General features: G+C 44.3%; 1 protein-coding gene across 1 annotated transcript; it reads left to right on the plus strand.

Annotated features, from left to right (window-relative positions):
- Positions 1–1523: 1523 nt before the first annotated feature.
- On the plus strand, positions 1524–8212 carry LOC131695120 (uncharacterized). The gene is made up of 3 exons (XM_058983639.1): positions 1524–2961; positions 3901–5546; positions 5627–8212. The coding sequence occupies exons 1-3, from the start codon at positions 1524–1526 to the stop codon at positions 8210–8212; spliced, it is 5670 nt and encodes a 1889-aa protein (XP_058839622.1).
- Positions 8213–21339: the final 13127 nt, after the last annotated feature.

Genomic DNA, 21339 nt, shown 5'->3' on the forward strand with positions numbered 1-21339 from the left:
TAAATAGAACCGGAGATATGATCAGAAGAAAATCAAGGGTTTTGGCAATTTGCCAAAACGTGGGGTGCTCCCATGACCCGAGGGGTGGTTCAATTGACACAAAAATTTGGGTTTCTATGGCCCTAGATGAACAACTCCTCCAAATTTGGTTCAAATCCGTGAAAGTCGATTTCAAGTTTGTATCTTTTTTTGATCACTTCGCGAGGAATGACCCATATTCTGTGCATAATCCTTGTTTAGATACTTCTTAACAAGATATGATTTTTCGAGCGTTTCAAATAATTGGATTCATTAAAAATAATTGGTTGACATAAAAGGGAGAAAAATGACATTTTAAAAACGCTGTAGTAGATGTTTCTATAAACAAGAGTTTCTATAAACATATCATCACTAATCACTATATCTAAAAATATTTTATTGTGTGAACGTCTGACCCAGCACAAGACCTGCAAGTCTTTGGAGCTCCTTCAGCTCTTCTTGGTGCATATCATGATTTTTCCTCTCAGTTGTTGTTACGGAGGATCGCACCAGTCCCTCGAGTACCTCCCGGTTGCAGGAGAGCGCGGCGCGTCGAGTGCAGGACTGACACAAGCTCTCGGACGGATTTTGACGGTTGTGTGGAAAGGAGAATTGTCAAAAGAAGTTTGACAGACTGATACTTTTGCGTTGATTTGTGGAGTACGAATAATTTGAGTGAATTTAAATTGTAGAACAACACGGAGTTCACATTTGCCAGCGAGGCTGGGGTAAATAGTATAAGCAAGAAGTATTGTGAGTAGAAAATATTAATTTGAACTTATAATTACAGTTGTGTGTTTTGGTCAGATTGCTGACAGTGGGAAGATTGGAGTAAAAGTGAATTAGGGTGACCAATGTGAGTGAACTGAACACAAAACCAAACAAATAAATTAATCGATACATTTAGCTTTTAGCGTAACATCCAGAACAACGGTGTATTGCTGAAGAGACCCCGAAAATTCCCCCAACAAAACTAAAAGATTGCTCAAGATGCCAAGCACACGGAGCAAGAAAACCCACTGTCAGGCGTGTATCGAAGCGGATACAGACCGAATGGTAAGCTGCTGCCATTGCGAGTCGTGGTGGCACTACAGTTGCGTAGGTGTCAACGACAGTATCGCAGAGCCAGACCGAGCCTTTACATGTCCCAACTGTCAACGGCCATCATCGACGATACCAGTGGAAAGGCCCAAGAGTGGTACAAGTTCCAGAACAAGTTCTGTAAAGACCACTGCCAGTGCCCGAGGAAGGTTGGTTCAACTGCAGATGGAGAAGTTGGAAGCGCAGAAGAAGCTAGCGCTCAAACGACTGGAGTTGGAACACGAGAAGCGGGAGAATGAGTTCGAAACGATGAAGCTGCAAGTCGAAACGGAAGCTCTGGAAGAAACCTTTCGGCTACGGGAGCAACTGGAGTTGGGAAATGAGGATGATGACGACAAAAGTGCGATTTCACAGCAGAGTTCGCACAGCAAAGTAGGCAGTGGCGGAGTCAACAGTACGAGGCTATGAGCTCAACTATGATGAGACCCACAAAGACAGCAACTGGGATTGTTCAGCAGACGGAAAATACAACGACATCCGGGACAGGCGCTAGACAGGAATGCCGTAAGCTACCAATTAGCGATAAGCAAACCGTTTTGGATAGGGCGTTAGAAGGTATTTCACTGAACGATACAGCAGTACAATCTTCATTAGGGGGTCTCATTGGTCGAACTTCTGAGAGTGTTGTACACAAATATGTCACTAGCGAGCTAGATCCACCCCAGCCAGTGTTAGAACCCGTCTTACCGAGTATCAGCGGTATGCAGTTAGCTACACAGGTATACAGAACTTTCCCTCCCACACAAACCGGGAATGAACCGAAACCCTTCAATCATGCCCCAACAAATATTCAAGTTGGTCTGTTTCGAAGTCTTCTCTCCAACAGTCCGGTTGTTGTTGGTACTGGAGAGAGTGCAAACAGTGCAACAGTATTAAGATTGATACCCGAAAACGTATCGCAGCCAAGACCAATAGCCGACGAATCGGAGCCGATCCCAGCGTCAACCGGAGGATATCCGATGCAGAGGTCCGGATTCGAACCACAACCCTTTTTGAGGCAACCCAGTGGACATCTACCGCAGAGGTCTGGTGGTCAATCGATGCCGGCACCAACAGCTCGTTTCTTATCAGGTTTCGGAGCGACACCAATGCCAAGAGTACCGACGTGGAATCAGGGCGGACAACAGGGCCAGAGCGCAAATCAGTTGGATGAACCAACTCGGTTGCCTTATCACGGTGGACCGAATCCGCAGCAGCTTGCGGCCAGACAGGTGATCTCCAAAGAGCTGCCTTTTTTCTCGGGAAATCCAGAGGACTGGCCTCTGTTCATCAGCTCTTATGTCAACACGACGGAAGCGTGCGGATATTCTGATGCAGAGAATTTGGCCAGACTGCAGCGGTGTTTGAAGGGGAACGCATTCGAAGCAGTACGAAGTCGTTTACTACTACCGGCACCTGTGTCACATGTTATTGCCACGCTTGAGACGCTGTACGGTAGACCAGAGCTGTTAATTCACACGTTGCTGCAGAAGGTGCGCAACGTCCCAGGACCGAAGCAAGACCGGCTCGACACGTTTATCGGATACGGATTGGCAGTTCAAAATCTGTGCGATCACCTGGAAGCCGGCGGTCATGAGGCGCATTTGAACAATCCAATGTTATTGTTCGAGCTAGTGGACAAGCTACCTGTGAACACGAAGCTTGATTGGTCATTGTATAAGGAAAGGTGCAGAGAGGTGAACATTCGATCATTTTCCCAGTACATGTCGACGTTGGTTAGAGCGGCAAATGATGTGACACTACACTACGAACCGAGACAACCGCAACAGCAATTCCGGCCTAAGGACAAACATTTTTGCGGTGCACACGTCGCAGAAGAACCAGCGAAAACGCCGGGGAAGGGTGAGGCTATGGATATTAGGGTGGGACAAAAAATAGAATCCAGCTCCGAGCAACTTTTCAGATACCATTTGGGTCCTAGAACAACTGTGCAAATTCTTAGCTCGATCCCTGAAACTATATTTTTGCGCCCACTGTTTAAAGTTTACATGGGATTTTGCATGGAAAAACTAACTTTCACAAAATAATTCCTCCGGAAGTCGCCCATTGCTTCCTAAAAATAAATCGTTATGTGGCTTTTATAGGAAATTTAACAAAGAAACGAAGTCTCGAAAACCACGAAACGATCTGACGCTTGAGAAAAAAGTTATTAAGCAGAAACCGATTGATGCTCTGACGATTGATAAAATATTCATTTTTTCTAGCACCACTGCTGTTGGTTTTCCAATTCTATGCAATTTTGTTTTGATCTTCTCTTAATGTGTTTAAATTACTTATCTATGCTGTTTGGCCACTTCGCAAGGGTTTTGGGGGATAAATTGGGGCTTCTTTTGTACATAATAAGAGAAAGTTAAAAATTTTGTATATAATTCGACCGTCAGTAGCAGTGATGCTAAGAAAAGTGAAAATTTCATCGATCTTCAGGGCATCAATCGGTTTTTTCTTAATAACTTTTTCCACAAGCATCAGATTGTTTCGTGGTCTTCTAGACTTTGTTTTCTTGACAAATTTCCTATAAAAATCAGTCATCTATTTATTTTTAGGAGGTAACGGGCGACTCTTGGAAGAATTATTATGCAAAAGTAGATTTCCCCATACGAAATCCCATGTAAACTTTAAACCATGGGCGCAAAAATATAGTTTCACCGATCGAACTAAAAATTTACAGAGTTGTTCTGGGAGCTAAATGGGACCCAAAAAGTTACTCGGAGCGAAATTTTATTTTTTTCATATAACCATGTCCCACTCTAATGGATATACCTGCGCGCTTATCCGATCCAGCATGTCTGGTTTGCAAAGACCCAAAACATCGGGTGAAAAACTGCGGTGTGTTTGCCAAGAAGACGTTGGACGAACGCTGGAAGACCATTCAGGAACTCAGACTTTGCCGTATATGTTTGGGAGCTCATGGAAAGCGACCGTGCCGAATCCGCACGAAGTGTGAGATCGACGGATGCCAGCTTCGACATCATTCACTGATACACTCAAAGCAGACACCGAGTGCACTTGTGCCAAGACAAGAGAAGCTCGAACCCAAACCATCAGGATCTGACGCAGTTACTAATCATCACTACGCTGGCAAGGCCGCACTCTTTCGAATTATCCCTGTAGAGCTGCATGGAACCAACCGTTCGGTGTCAACTTACGCGTTCTTGGATGACGGGTCGTCACGGACGCTGGTCGACGAAGATATTGCGATACAATTGGGCGTCACAGGAGATTCGCTCCCACTGTGTCTGCAGTGGACGGCTAACATGAAACGAATCGAGACCGATTCTCAGCGGATTGCGTTGAAGATTCGTGGAGAAGCCGAAGTGACAAAGTTCACGCTGAACGATGTGCGCACTGTGAGTAAGCTGGACCTACCACGGCAATCCCTGCGATACGCGGAGTTGGCTGAGTCGTTCCCATATTTGAAAGGTCTTCCGATCAAAGATTACGAGAACGCATTGCCTCGTATTCTTATCGGTAACGACAATGCTCACGTGACTGCCATGCATAAGATACGAGTGGGCCAGCCTGGAGAACCGATTGCGGCGAAGTCGCGGCTCGGGTGGACTGTATACGGGAAACAAGAAAAATCTGTGGATCGCGCGCACAGTTTCCATATCTGTGAGTGTCAGGATGATCGGTCACTGCATGATCTCGTTAAACAGTTCTTCTCGGTGGAAAGTATGGGTATCGAGGCTGTAGGATGTCCCGAATCTCCGGAAGTACAACGTGCGAACAATATCCTTCAAAAAACTACGAAGCGTGTCGGTCAGCGGTTCGAAACGGGACTGCTGTGGCGGTATGATTGTTTCGAGTTCCCGGATAGCTATCCGATGGCAGTTCGTCGATTGCAGTGCTTGGAGCGACGAATCTTGAAAGACCCAGTGATTGGCGAGAGTGTCGTGAGGCAGCTTTCCGAATACCAGGCGAAGGGGTACATCCATAAGGCGACCCCGGAGGAACTGGAGGAGGCGGACCCCAGACGAACTTGGTACCTTCCGTTAGGTGTCGTTCTAAATCCGAAGAAGCCATCGAAAATCCGTATATTTTGTGATGCCGCAGCCAAAGTAGATGGCATTTCGTTGAACACGATGCTGTTGAAAGGACCGGATCTTCTGAACTCTCTTCTGACAGTGCTCTTCGGATTCAGGGAAAGACGGGTAGCCCTCTGCGCGGATTTAAAAGAGATGTTCCATCAAGTTAAAATTCGGCGTGAGGACCGTCACGCACAACGGATGCTTTGGCGGGATGACCCAAGCATGGAACCCACTGTGTATCTAATAGATGTTGCTACGTTTGGTGCCGCGTGTTCACCATGCTCGTCACAACATGTAAAAAACCGGAATGCTGAAGAACATGCTCAAGAGTTCCCAGCAGCTGCTGATGCCATAATCCGGAAACATTACGTTGACGATTATCTGGACAGTGCAGACAGCGTAGGGGAATAGCGTTGGAAGTTCGGCACATCCACTCCCTTGCCGGGTTTCACCTGCGAAATTGGTTGTCGAACTCCAAGGAGGTGCTGGCACGGGTCGGGGAAGATGACCCCGCTTCCGAGAAATGCATCCAGATGGACAAGAATTGCTCTATGGAACGGGTACTTGGAATGTACTGGAAACCAGAAGAAGACGTCTTCACGTTCTCAACGACACTAGCGATTGAGACGAATCGTCCTACGAAGCGACAGGCATTGCAGGTCGTGATGAGCCCGTTCGACCCGGCTGGACTACTATGTTTCTTTCTCGTCCACGGTAAGATACTAATTCAGGAAGTATGGAGAGCAAAAACCGAATGGGACCAGCCGATTCCGTTGGAATTGAACGAGAAATGGACCCGGTGGACCGCCTTGTTCCAATATTTGAACCAGATACGCGTTCCTCGTTGCTACTTTCCCGAACATTCGATCAAGGAGGTCGTGTCGCTGCAGTTGCATATATTCGTCGATGCAAGCGAGGAAGCGTATGCGTGCGTAGCGTATCTTCGTGCAGAGTTCCCGGGCAGCGTTATCAGAGTTGCGTTGGTTGGTGGCAAAGCAAAGGTGGCTCCTTTGAAGACGCTTTCTATTCCGAGACTGAAACTGAATGGAGCGGTAATCGGAGTTCGACTGCGCAAAGCAATCATCAACGGACACACGCTTAAGATAGACAAGACGGTCATGTGGACCGACTCCAAGACTGTATTGGCATGGATCAATGCGGACCATCGAAGATATCGGCAGTTTGTTTCATGTAGGGTTGGCGAAACACTGTCGAAATCGGACGCGGCGAAGTGGCGGTACGTACCGAGTAAGATGAATCCCGCAGATTTGGCAACCAAATGGGGTGTAAGAGGACCCTGCTTCTCGGCGAATAGCCCATGGTTCGGAGAGTTTTTCCTAGGTGTGCCGGAAACACAGTGGCCGTCGGAAATAAATGCTGCTGAGGAGACGACCGACGAGGAATTACGACCCTGTCTGGTACACAGTGAAGTGATTTTGAAGTCCGTCATCAATTGGGACCGTTTTTCTAACTGGACACGACTACAGCGAGCGGTTGCGTATGTTCTTCGATATCGAAAGATCTTGCAACAGAGATCTAGAAACGAAGCGCCACCAGCAGGGCCTATCACGCAGCAGGAGCTGGCACTTGCAGAGTCAACCATTTACCGACTGATCCAAAGTGAAATGTATCCCGACGAAATTGCTATACTGACGACGAAGGAAGATCATAAGAAGATGAGGCGACAGAAACTTGAGAGAACTAGCAAAATCAGGAAACTGTCACCATACATGGACGACACTGGAATTATCCGTTCAGATTCCAGGATCCCTGAGGCCTCATTCGCGGCTTACGATACCCGATTTCCGATAATACTACCTAAGGAGCATGTAGTCACCCGTATGCTGCTGGAGTGGTATCACAGGACATTCCTGCATGCTAATGGGGAGACTGTCGTCAATGAGGTGAGGCAGCGCTTCTATGTGTCTACGCTGCGCACGATAGTACGGCAGATAGCGAGGGAGTGTGTGATGTGCAAAGCAAACAAGGCAGTTCCGGTGATCCCACGCATGGCGCCGCTTCCGGTGGCCAGAGTAAAGGCCTTCGAACGTCCGTTTTCCTACGTAGGAATTGACTACTTCGGACCAATCGCTGTTCGAGTCAACCGCAGCACTGCGAAGAGATGGATCGCATTATTCACGTGTCTCACAACCCGTGCAATTCACCTTGAGGTTGTACACACGCTGACGACCGAATCCTGCAAGCAAGCAATACGACGATTTGTCGGACGGAGAGGGTCCCCGGCGGAAATACGTAGCGACCAAGGAACGAACTTCGTTGGGGCAAACAACGAGCTGCGCAAGGAGATGATCGCCATAGACGGACAGCTTGCAGAATCCTTCACCAATACGAACACTCGGTGGATATTCAACCCACCTGCCGCGCCGCACATGGGAGGTGCTTGGGAACGGTTGGTGAGGTCGGTCAAAGTATCTCTGGCGGCGATGTATACGTCCAGGATTCCGAACGAGGAGACACTGGCTACTCTTGTGATCGAAGCGGAAAGCGTCGTCAACTCCAGACCGTTAACTTTCATTCCCCTCGAGGCGGAGCAGCAAGAGGCGTTGACACCGAACCATTTTCTCTTGTCGAGTTCCCGTGGAGTGGTACAGCCGCCGAAGGAGCAAGCGGAGCCAAAGATGGTTTGCAGAGGAGATTGGAAGCTGTGCCAAGCTATGTTGAACCAGTTCTGGCGCAGATGGGTACGAGAGTATCTCCCAACTATTGCTCGCAGAACAAAGTGGTTCGAAGAGACGAAACCGATTGAAGTTGGAGACTTGGTAGTCATCGTTGAAGAGAAAATTCGCAACGGTTGGGTTCTGGGTCGGGTCGTTCAAGTCATGAAAGGAAGTGATGGAAGAATACGTGATGCGGTGATACAGACTGCCGACGGAATCAAACGGCGACCGGTGGCCAAACTGGCGAGACTGGATGTAGATAGAGGTAAGACTGGAGCGGACTCACCTGACCAGCCTTACGGGTCGGGGAATGTTACGGAGGATCGCACCAGTCCCTCGAGTACCCCCCGGTTGCAGGAGAGCGCGGCGCGTCGAGTGCAGGACTGACACAAGCTCTCGGACGGATTTTGACGGTTGTGTGGAAAGGAGAATTGTCAAAAGAAGTTTGACAGACTGATACTTTTGCGTTGATTTGTGGAGTACGAATAATTTGAGTGAATTTAAATTGTAGAACATCACGGAGTTCACATTTGCCAGCGAGGCTGGGGTAAATAGTATAAGCAAGAAGTATGGTGAGTAGAAAATATTAATTTGAACTTATAATTACAGTTGTGTGTTTTGGTCAGATTGCTGACAGTGGGAAGATTGGAGTAAAAGTGAATTAGGGTGACCAATGTGAGTGAACTGAACACAAAACCAAACAAATAAATTAATCGATACATTTAGCTTTTAGCGTAACATCCAGAACAACGGTGTATTGCTGAAGAGACCCCGAAAATTCCCCCAACAGTTGTTCTTCATTTTTGGATCTCAACTCCAGGCCGATATCTCCACCAGTTGGACATAGTGGCCGTACGTGACCCCATGATTATCTAAGTGGAAGTGAGGTCATGCAAGGGGCTGACACTATCCCTAATGGGAGTAGTATTCAGAGCAGGATCGATGTAAATTCAGGAATGGTCCATCTGAATCTAGTACCACCATCTTTTGCTAATGAGTTTTGAAAGTACCAGGAGACCTACTGCATATGTTCCGTGGGACGGGGTGGTCGTTTGGCCCCGGGACTGTCGACTGTGTTGTCCTGCTGTTCGTCCAGAATTGCTTATTGTGAATTCGTAAATATGATATCCGAAGTCCATGAACCGGAAGCAACCCCTCATTGAATTAGTAACTCTCGAGGCACACCCGACCATCCCACTTCTATTTTGCCGGTCTCTACCAGCTTGTTGTCAATGTCCACCGGTAATCGAATAGCCGCCGTTTGAGTGCTTCCATACGATTTCCTAAATCGGATTGTCGCCGGTACATCTAAGTTGCACTGCTCGGTCAGTGCACTACTCAGTTCTTCTTCAGTCATGAACTCATGCGGACATTTGACCGAGTGACCACAGCTTCATGTCACAGAGCTCTCACGTTCGCTTCGTTTCGCAAGGATTTAGCAACTAACTTGCGACAGATCGAGCTTTTGACGGAAGGATTCTTCTCTATCTCGAAGATCATCTCGCCTTCGTGAGCTCTCCTTCAGCTCTGGCTCCTTTCTCACTCTTTTGAGAAGAGCCGCGTACGATATGTCATTATTCATTTCGACAATCAGATCCTCGTTCTTTTACTTTTTCCGAGGAGGCTGGCGTTTTTATTTGTTACCCTGTTTTTCATTTTCTTTTTCCTGTTGTCGTATTGTCCGATTCGCCTGTTCGCTTTCTACAATGAGCCAGCCACAGTCCTTTCCAATGCTCCTCTGATCGCTAGTGGACTTTAGCTCGCTCTTCTGTTTCTTCTCGTCTTCTTACTCTTCCGACGTGGTCTGTCTTCTTTTCTCTGAGCGTGTATTGCCGTTGTGTGTTCTGCCGCTTCCGTCAGAGCCTTTTCAGCGCTGATTCAGCTCTCATCAAGAGTGCCTTCTGCTCCCGTTCAGCAGCTGTTATGGTAGTTTTAATGTTCGTCACTAGCTGCTTGACTTTGATGTGCACGTTGGTCTTGTCCTTTACGAATTCATAGAGCTCGTCGATCGGTTTTCACCTCCGTCAACAGTGGCGTAGTAGCGGGGGGGGTTTTGGGGACGAAACCCCCCCCGAAATATTTTGGAGAGATTTGAAAAAATTGAATATGTTAAACAAAAATATGCCTAATATTTTAAATGAAATTCTCAAAGTTTCATTTGCAAAAGTTATCTTGTAAAAAAATTCCCTTGTAGTGAAAATTAGCTGCAGACTCGACACCTACCTGTCGGCACGTTGTGGAGGCTAGCTCAACCGCCGAGGACTATAACGAGTAGATCGCGGCGAAGCGAGGAGCTAGGAGCTTAATGGTTCACGAAACGGATATCGGTACCGAAAGAAATTTCGCCACATTCTGTAGTCCTTGACTGACGGCGAACATGGACTGGAGAGTGTGAGAGAAGTATCCCCATAGAGGCCACCAGGCGATTCGCTACCGCATCGGCCAATGGAACTAGAGCTTCCATTTCCCGACGGTTTTCAGCTTCCCGGGATTCGGGAAATAAATAATAAATTTCCCGGGAAATCCCGGGATCCCGGGAATACAGAAGAAAAATAAAAAGGTGAATGATTTTCTTGAAAACAAAAGAACAAATCGAAAAGTTTTGAAACCCGTTTGATTTCAAGTATATTTGTCCTAAAGGCAGTTGTCAGAAAATGGCGATTTGGTGGCCTATACATCATTCAATCATTCGATAACTCGTCAATAAGTTTACGCAACATCAACTCCTTTGATGATTTTTCTTGGCTATATGTATAACCTAAATTTTGGTAAATACGATTACAATTGGGACTAAACACAGCTGCTGGAGTTACTGTCCAAAATTCGAATTCGATGTTCTGATACGATGGAATGTAATTAATTTAATGCAAAGCACCTTCTTTAGTAATCTTGAATGAAAAGATCGAGCTGCTTCAGGGTAGTGTGCAGTTATTTCCGATCAAATGAGAAAACGTGATATATGGAATCCATTTCCGTCACAGTAAGATCAGCATCATTTCGAATTAAGTGTGAATCAAAATCAAGCAGATAATGGACGAACTGTGCAGCGATGGATGGAGCCTATTATCGATTTCCTGTTACGAGCAAGTATATGGATTGCTTGATCGTATCCCTTTAAAAATCCTGCCTGCATCCTTGAAAGCATTCAAAGAGTTTGGATGCGCATAATATTGGACAGATACAACGTTATGTATTTCTTTTCATACATCCAAAAATTTACAGATATTATAGTTACAGTATAACAAATAAGACGAAATATGCATTCGATGAACCGACCAAATATTTCTGCAGACGTTCTAGAAACATTCCTTGTTTAAATAGCGTTTGCGTTAAGAATGATATCACTAAAAACCATCCCAAGTTTTGTAACATACACTCACCGATTCTTTAAGAAAGTACCGCGCGTCACTAACGCTACAATCTGCATTCACTACTCACTCCAAATGCTTGCCGGTAAAAATATTTCCTACAGAATTTCTTTCGCAGAACCTAAGCTTTTTGGAATAAATTAAAAATCTTTTTCCCGCGATTCCCGAATCTCGGGAATGGGAAAACACAATTTCCCGGGAATCGGGAATCCCGGGAAATCCAAAAATCCCGGGATTCCCGGGAAATAATTTCCCGGGATGGAAGCTCTAAATGGAACCCTGCTGCAGCACGAAGAAGGACGGGCGGCAAGCTAAAGTGGAAGACGAAAGCCTTTAACGAAAACCTCTTTGTTGAGTTACTTCGGCGAACAACGGAATCAAGTACATTGATACGGCTGACGGCTTACAAGAAGGATTGTGACGGCTTGTGACGTTACAATGTCACGAAAACTAGGGTCATGTAGTAGACGGCGTGCAGCTTACTGGTTAAATGAGTAACTCAGTATGCTATACGCTGCTTGTCTTAAATCCAGAAGGCGGGCTCAGAGCGCAAGATCGGAGAGTGAGAGAGGAGCGCAAGCGACGTATCTAGAAGGTAGGGACTCTTTAAAACAGGAGATCAAGCTTAGCAAGCCAATTGCCATAAGTAGCTGTGCTGAGAAATAAACGCCAGTCCCTGGGGGACGCGTACTGAGTCGTCATGACGAAGACGAGGGTCCGTCGACACCAGCTGAAATATGCCCGGGTAAGCTAAAGATAATCGTTGAGGGTCTCTTCCCGAATCACGATTCAACTACCTGGTCACTGACACCGTACGGCGAAGAAGAAGGAGGTAACACAGTCGAGTGGCAAGTGACCAACGACGAGCTCAAAGACGCGTCGATGTGACTAAAATCAAAGAAAACCCAAAGAAGGCAATGCGAGTCGCAGCGGGCGTTACTCAGAGCTCCATTCTCTGTCAAACACTTTGGAATGGGATGTAAGATGCACTGATAACATAAATTCGTGAATATAATAAATCATACAATGCACGAATTCATTCGTCGTTTTCTGCAACTAAGTATTTTCGTGAATTGTAAATAGTAAGTTTCGTTCATTTCATGAACAAGAATGGCCGTATGGTGAACGAAAGCTTTCGTAAATTTTACACATTTAATGTACACTTCACGAATGATATCGTTGATAACGACATTATTTTTCGTGAATGAAATGAAATGTTTTGTTTATTTTAATAAACGTTTGTGTATATTTCGAACGACTTCGTTGGTCGCACGAAATCTTTTCGTTTATCTTAGAAAAGTTTTCGTATTTATTGGCCTCTTATTGTTTTCAGTCGATCTTTTAAGATCGATGTTTTTTTTAATTTAAAAAAATCGATCTGGCCAAATCGATTTTATTGTGATTCGAAGAAATGGCCACTTGATGAACGAAAGTTTCGTTTATTTTGATAAACGTTTATGTATATTACAAACGAATTCGTTGGTCGCATTCGATCTTTTAGGATCGATGTTTGACAACACCGATATCGCTCAGGTAGAGAAAAACTCAAAATTATTCATACAAAATCAACGAGCAGTTCGCGACGGCTCAACTGATTCTGTACTGCTCCAGATTCTGAATCAACTGGAAGCGAAAGAGGTCCAGGAAATCTTCCTGCAACCGGCGGACACGGATACGACTACTAAATAGTCAGACAACAACAATTATCTGACGAATAGCAACAATTGCTCCATATTGCTCCTTTGACGTGGACGGTTTGACGAATGGTGCTCGTAAATATTATAAAGATATTCGTATATAACAGCGAACGACTCGTTTGCTGAATGAAGCTGTTTCGTAATAAGCTAGCGAAAGTCATTTCGTGGTTTTCACGAAAAACTCGTAATAATGAACAAAAGTGTTTCGATAGAACTACGAACGATTCATCATATGTACGAAAAATTCGTATATTTTATGAAAGTTGTTTGTACGAAATTAATTCCTAGAGATTTACGGATATATTCTATCAGTGTGGGGTCTTAACACTGCGGCTGCCCAGGAAAGTGAAAATCGTTGGTTTCGTGGACGATGTGTCAATAACGGTGAGACACTTGAAGAAATGGAGGTGTCGGTGACGGAGACAATAGATGCGATCGAGAGCTGGATAAACGGGTCAAGCTGCAAATAGCTCACCACAAGACGTTGCTGTTGGACAGCAACTGCAAAGGGGTTCAGCGGATACAGATCACCATCGAAGGGCATGTGATTGCATCGAAGCGTGCACTGAAGCAATTGGGAGTGATAATCGACGACTGATTGAGCTTAAACAACCACGTTGATTAAGCATTGCTCTATCCCGGGCAATGAAAAGGCCGACTCATTAGCAAAGGTGGGCGCATTAAATAGTGACATATACGAAAGACCAATCTGCTTCAACGAATTTTTTAGTATTTGTCGTCAGAGGACACTCAACAGTTGGCAAACCTCGTGGAGCAATGGTGAACTTGGACGATGGCTACATTCGATTTTCCCAAAGGTATCAACGAAGCCTTGGTTCAGGGGGATGGATGTGGGTCGGGATTTTATTCGTGTAATGTCCTGACTTATGTCCAACCACTACACCTTAGATGCACATTTGCGGCGTATTGGGCTTGCGGAGAGTAGTCTGTGCGCTTGTGACGAGGGCTATCACGACATCGAGCACGTTGTCTGGGTATGCGCCGGGTATTTGGACGCCAGGTCTCAGTTAAAGGATTCCCTTCGGGCCCGAGGTAGACCACCCAATGTCCCAGTCCGAGATATGCTGGTAAATCGTGATTTCCCCTATATGTCCTTTATTTATACTTTCATAAAACTCTCTTTTTATTTCTCGTTTTTAGAAGTTTCCTCTTGCCGTGTGGAACCGATAAGCTCCAGACTGCCACTATGTAACCGCCGTCGCCCTTATCACTACGGAATCTAAAGCGAGAGCGACTCGAGGTCCGAAGGATTCCCTTTGAAGGATTCCCCGCGGGTCCGAAGAATACCATCCGCCAATCCGACCTACTAGACTGAGGCGCAAATTTGTTTCGCTGATCTCCCGTTTGCCCGAAAGTTGCAAGTTTTGCTCTTCTCTACCGGTCACCATCTACGCCTTCTCTCCCCTGTCCCTGATACAACTACTTCTACACCGATTTTGGAAATGACCAAGCATAAGTATCCGATAAAAAATCAAATTTGTATTCCGTATTCCTAGTTTTAAGATAGTCGTAATTTCTACTCTTTGTTAAAACTATTGTCCCCCATCTTGTAAATAGAATTGTATCCCTAGTTTTAAAACATCTGTGAAATTTTTCATAAATATTTGTTCCCCCTTTTGTGTACCAAACTATATTGTTAGTTTTAAGATAACTGTAAATATTTCCTAAAAAACTATTACTATTGAATTCCTTGTTTTACAATTTTTCATAAAAAAGAAATCTTTTGCCCCCTCTCTTATATATAGAATTTTTTTTCTAGTCTTAAGATAGCTATAAATTTTTTCTTTTTCATAAAAAAAAATTTTCACATTGTAACCTCCTAGTTTTAAGATATTCAAAATGTAAAAGCAAAAGAATTCGGCACCGCCAAGCTAACGCATTTGTGCCTATCAAATAAACGAAATGAATAAAAAAAACCACGTTGATTACACATGCGAAATGTCGGGTCTTTATCTAGTGTTTAGTCATCGATTACCCTGACGGAGGATATCAAGTGCTACAATCAATGAAATGTTAGAAGCGTGAGGAAGATGATGAGAATCGATTCGATGATGACGTAGCAGCAGGAATGGGATAATACGGAGAAAGGAAAGTGGACCTACTGGCTCATCCAAACCTGTCGACGTGGGTCAATAGAATGCACGGAGAGATGACCTTCAACCTGAAACAGCTTCTACCGAGCCACGGCTGCTTAAGGAGTATCTTCATCGGTGTGGGTACGCAACGTCAACACTGTGCCTGGAGCGTCTTTGAATGTCCGGGGTTTCAATTATTTGAATGTCCGAGGAGAGTCTTTGAATGTCCGAGGTTTGAAGTGACGTGCAGGGAGCTACTTAAAATGGGAGAACCGGACATCAACCCGGATAATGTATCCTACAGAATGACAAGCGACGTAGAGACGTGGAACACAGTAAACAGAGATATGATGTAGATCAGTGATTCTCAACCTGGGGTCCGCGGGCCCCAGGGGGCCGCGAAGTCATAGCTGAGAGTCCGCGAAGAAAAATATATTTTCCGAGTGCATATTGAAATTTCAAATCTTGTTTCCTAACAAATTGAAAATAACATATTGATAGCATACAAAATTGATGTTTATCTGTGGGGGTCCGCAGCAACCCAGTGTGATATCTAAGGGGTCCATGGTACGAAAAAGGTTGAGAACCGCTGATGGCATGACCGTCTTACAACGGAATAGACATCGAACAACGATTTCGGGAGAGCAATCACCGCCAGGGAACTCTCCGCAGGTATAAGCTAAATCCACCGCCGAGGACTAGTCGAGTAGACCGCAACAGAGCAGCGAGTATGAGTCGTCGAAACGCCAGCGAACCGGACGTCACGCTCCATGCGAATTCGCCGGACCGACCATGGCTCCCCAGAATCGATATTGGGAAAACTTTTTTCGCCAGGGAACTTTCCGTTAGCGTAAGCTAGATTCACCGCTGGGGACTAGACGGATTAGACATCAATGAGACACCACTAGTCGCGGGTCATCGGCGCACCAGTGCACCGGATACCCAGCTTCACCAGAATCGCCGAACTGACCTCGGCACCTAGCTGATTGGCTCGATCTCGGGAGAACTTCTCTCGCCGGGGAATTCTCTGTCGGAGTAGGCCAGGTCCATCGTCGGGGACTAGACCGAGTTGTTCGCGAACAAGTTGAGGACTGAATGGACCATCGAGGAAGTAGTGCTAAATGGCCCAAGAAGAGAACTAAATGGCTTAAGGTGAAGCCACGTTGCTAGGCACCGACTCGCTTGTTTACATTAGGAAAAACTGAAATCTGAAGTGAAAATTCAAACGCACAAATGAGAGTTTCCGAACATTTTCCTTTGGTCATCTGCACATTGGCAGAAAATTTGAAGTTTTGTTGGTAAACGATTAAAGTTTCGCGAGTGTTTTTGCAGTGATGTGTGAAAAAAGTGCATTTGAAAAAGTGCAATGAAAACGATAAGAAGAGTGTTTCGAAAAGAAACCCCAAGTGAAGAGGGGTGATATTTTCGCACAAAATAGGAGCTACAGATGGCATTCCGTCAAAAACTCGGATTGATTGTATAGGAAAATATTCTAGCTTCCTTAAGTAGCAGTTTCGTGGCACACCAGCAAGGTTAGTGTGTTGAAAAACGTATTTTTATATTTGCTCATGTCAGATACATGGTTAGGCAGGGGAGAGGGGTGTGGGTGGCGTAGGAGTTATGTTGTGGCTCGCATGTATAATGTCCTTAAAGGAGTTGCGGTGCTAAATAGCACCGGTTACGGAGCCAAAGGGCTCAAGAAGTTGTAGTATTGAAATCAAATAAGAATCGGTATCGGGAGAACTTCTTTCGTCTGGGACCTCTCCTTTAGCTTACAATCAGATTCACCGCCGGGAACGAGACCGCGTAGACCGCAACGATACACCACCAGCAAACCGGATGCCCCACTCTACCGGAATCGCCGAACTGACCGTAGCACCTGGCTGGTTGGCTCTAACTTCTCTCGCCGGGGAACTTTTCGTCGGAGTAGGCTAGATCTATCGTCGGGGACTAGACCGAGTAGTTCGCGAACCAGTCGGAAGCTCAACGAGGAAGTGGTACTGAATGGCACAAGGGAACTGAAGGGCTCAGTAAATTAGACAGTCTGAAGTTTGCCGCCCAGATTGTCCTCGTAGGGGAAGAGCATTTATTCTATACCAACAGCTAGCTTTCCTACCTTGACTACCCAAACCTGTTCCCTGAGTTGTTGGTTTTTGAACATTTTTTCCTGCTCAGAATGTTTTTGAACATTTTTTCATATATACACAAAAAAAATTTCATATCCCCCCCCGAAAAATTTTCTTACTACGCCACTGTCCGTCAAGCTCGACTTTCCAAGTTGTGAGTCATTCTGGGTGGTGTCGCTTCTTGATGTCGAGGTGAATAATCGATTCAGGAAACTGATTTGGTTTCCTTGTGGCTCACGCTGTATCATACTGTTGCTAGTACTTGCTGCGGCTATCGGTGTCGTAACCGGTGATCTTTGCAGCTTGCCACTCCGTGCAAACTCAACCGCGTCTGCCTTTGCTTCGTGTGTCTCTCCAAACACACTTGATTTTTTTTGAATGTCTCCATACTGGTTGGCCTCCCCTCCAGGCCGCTCTTTCAACTCGTTGTATGTAGTCGCCTACTGTGATCCATTGGTTATCTGCATAAGCAGTGAGGTCAATCTAGGGTTGAACACGATCGTTCATGGGGATAGCATCCAGAACCGGATGGGAGATAATCAGACATGTTTCAACTCAACCTACTACCACCGGGTCGGTTGACGAGCTTCGAACGTACCTGTGTGACTGCCAAATATTGCCGCACAATTTTATCAGAGATGGTTAAACGGATTTGCCCAAACTTTGTTTCAAACGACCAATATAACGCTCCCATAGGTCGATAGTAATTCTTTTGTCCTGGTTCCGAAGTTGAGCATTACAGAATGCGGTCACTGTAAATTCCAATACCCAGCTGGTACCACAGTGATGCTAAACCTATTAGACAACACTGTGGTTCTTGATCCCATATAAGCGGGAACTGAAAAATTCTCAAAGTTTATAACTTAAGATATCCAATTTTTAATTTTTGATGCTAAATTTAATGGCGAAAGTTTTGTAACCGCTTAAGTGTCTGTGTTTGAGGAAATCCAGTAAACAATTTAAAAAAGAAGATGATTAAAAAGGAAAGAAATGTGTAATTGAGAAGAATTTTAAGAACTCTATTTGCCGAGCTTCTTTGATGGGTGGACTATATAGGTGGATTTGTTTGTCGGAATCGGTAATCGGTCAAAAATGGAAGGAAGCGAAAAAAAGATGGGTGGGTAATGTCAGAGACATAACTGGAGTGTAGTAGAATACATTGGGATTATTTATATAAATATGTAGGTTATCAACGGGATTTTTCGGAAAAGGGAAAGACTTCTAATTAATTCTTCATTAAAATAATGGTGTTCCTGAAAAGGACCGTTTGTGTTCGCTTTGGCAAATGATGCGCTTTCGATTCTCGTTGGATGCTGCTGACTTTTGCTCTCTATTTTCGGATTGAACTATTGTCCATGGGTGCGACACTGACATGATTGGTTTAGCTGTAGCGTTATAAACCGTTTATGGTTACTTTCTGCACGTATAATAAAAATATTAAATAGCTGAATCAATTAAAGAAAGATGGCGTTTGGTCACGGGTTTCTTACAATAATATTGTATTGCATCTCCAGGGCAAAAAACACTAACAATATTATCTTTATCAAGTTTGTTTGAACATTTGAACGGAAGACGCAACGCACTGATCTACCTCAGACGGTCCCCGCACACATCACTCATTGCTCAGTCTGCTAGTGATGTGTAGAGTGGTGAAATTTGAAATTATTTTTCAAGTTAGTTAAAAAATATGCGTGGGTAATATCTGCGATATAACCAGAGTGTCGTGACTACATTTCGGGGCGTTAATTCAAATCTATTGCTATTTAACGTAATCACGTTTGAATGGGAAATCTTCAGATGATTCGTTATGATAATTATGGTCAAGAAATTGAAAATTACTATTTCCATCGTCGCGAAAGTACCTCAACCGCTGGTGACGTTGAGGAGCCAAATTCTACGGAACAGGAATTGCCACCCTGTGAGAAATTCGCCGCTATCGGAAATGAACGGAATTTTCCTCCCACAATAAAACAAACCAACGGTCCTTTTCAGGCCCAAATTAATTATATTGCAAGAATTTTTAATTGAAACTTCTTCCGTTGTCAGACATTACATGCTCGTTTTTTTTATTGGAACTGAAAAGTACTCAATTTGAATAGGTGAGCGGTGCTCAGGCTAGAAACATGAGAAATAGCATTAACTTCATTCTTCACAAGTAGATTTTGTTAGTCCTGAAAAGGACTGTTTTGGCAACATTGCGGACGCGCGAGTTGCTGGCGGTGATCTTCGGGGCAGCTTTCTTAGCAGGTGTTCTGTTTATTGCCAGCTGCTACCGCCTTTGCAGCGACAGCGTTGGTCTTCTTCGCAGTCTGTTTTTTGCGACAGCCTTTGGTTTTTTGGCCTTCTCATTACCTCCACCACCAGCGGTTTTTCTTCTCTCCTGTGGTAGTCGATTTCTTCGGGTTTTTTTTGCTGCAGTCTTCTTATCACTAGCCGGTTTCTTATCTTCGACCGTCAGCTTAAGCGATCCGGAAGCTCCAGTACTCGTGGTGTTTTTCCTTTCTTGAAACCGTATTAAAATTCTTCCTGCCAGCCTAGCGATGCCACACACATGTAGTTGGCCTGGGGATGCTGCTCCTGTTGTACTGCTTCTGTCGCCGCCGGAATCGGGATCATGTAAACGAATGACGAAAAAATAAAACAAATTTTCTGTGTTATAATCGTTGCATGGTTTATTGTCGCAAAAAAAGGCGTGGCTAACTAAGAAATGAAATAATATCATACGCGAGTCGAATAGTAGCAACCAAATACGAATGTTGATAGAAACAAATCTGTAGCGGACCTATATTTAAAACTTTTCACCATGTAAGTGTTCGGTTGGTGCACCATATTGACGGCTCTGACCGAGATGAGCTGAATATTCTCACCATTTTTGGTAGTTTTTGAAAGATTTTTTAAAACACAGTTTTTTCGGTATTAATGCAAGTTATACATACTCCAAATTTTAATATTACATTACGGAACATATTTTCGATAAAATTGCTTTAAACCTCAAATCATTCTATTAAGTATGATGGAAGTTATTAACGTTCAAAATCTGGCGCGATTGCCACAGCCGATATTTTGAAACGGGACCCCCATATTGAAACGTTAGAAGTATTCTACTTCAAAAATTGAAAGTGAGACACAGTTAGTTGATGTGTTGGCTGAACTAGAAGCTCCCTTGGGTATGTACCGCGGATGTGAACACATTGTATTCCGTTATTAAGTTAAAGTTGCTATAAAAATGTTGAACGGTCTAACCGGTTTGGAAAGCCCCGATCACTGAGCTAATAACGCCACTTAACAGTTAAAGATCGGCAAGTACCAGTTGTTAATTCCAGAACGGCTTAGCACAAAAGAGTCATCTGACAGGCTGTCCTCATATTCCGTCCTGCCGAATGGAGCCATTAATTCCACCCATTGATTACCAAGGATGACCGCGTGGCTCGTCGACCCGCATTTCTCGTGTTCATAATGTTCTGAGACAGTTTTTTATTATGCTAAAAATACACAAGTTCGCGGAAGAGATGCAATCGCTGTTAGTTGTTAGAGATGAAAGATTTTGTGTTTATTTCTCCTATACGTTTACTATGAACAAAAACTATAATTACATCTTACATTATTCATGTATTTTTGCTTCGAAACGGTTTTATGCCTTTTGTTCGTAAGCTCCCGTTCAAAGGTTAGCACTGTTGAAATCGGCAATTATATGAAGCATGTGTTGAGTATCTTATCGCGAAATTTCAGGAGGATCCGAGACGAGATTCCAATAGTGTATAACTTCTGAATGGGTGCTTACAGACAATCGTATTTAGCACCGTTTAATAGGGAAAAATAGTTTACTCAGAATAATGTATGAAATAATTATAGTTTTTATCTATAGTAAATTTATAGGTGTTAAAACAGGGGAAAATAAATACAAAATCTATCACAGCTCTTTTTAAACAAGTCATAGCGATTTGGTTTCTTCGACAATGTTGTATATTTTACCATGATGAAAAATATCTGAATATTATAAATGTGAAAAACCAAAAACAAATCCATTAAAAGTAAAATTTGAATTAAAGGAGTTCGTCGTAGAAAATGTTCCATAAATCGATTACTATAAGTGACAGAGAAAAGTAAACATCAGAAAAATTTGTATAAGTGCTCTCCTCTACAACTTTTTCGAAGACGCTGGATTGTCAGGAGCAATATAATAGTTATATCAACCTCCTCCCGATACGATTATCTAATACACGATTA

Source organism: Topomyia yanbarensis, unplaced genomic scaffold (assembly GCF_030247195.1).
Source record: "Topomyia yanbarensis strain Yona2022 unplaced genomic scaffold, ASM3024719v1 HiC_scaffold_292, whole genome shotgun sequence".
In the NCBI taxonomy this organism is placed as follows: domain Eukaryota; kingdom Metazoa; phylum Arthropoda; class Insecta; order Diptera; family Culicidae; genus Topomyia; species Topomyia yanbarensis.

Excerpts from the sequence above, each read along its gene's own strand:
- LOC131695120 (XM_058983639.1), top strand. The coding sequence starts at position 1,524 with ATGAGCTCAACTATGATGAGACCCACAAAGACAGCAACTGGGATTGTT. Across the intron at positions 2,962-3,900 it reads AGCGAAAACGCCGGGGAAGG|CATGTCTGGTTTGCAAAGAC; the intron begins GTGAGGCTATGG and ends TATCCGATCCAG. Across the intron at positions 5,547-5,626 it reads ATCTGGACAGTGCAGACAGC|GAGGTGCTGGCACGGGTCGG; the intron begins GTAGGGGAATAG and ends TCGAACTCCAAG.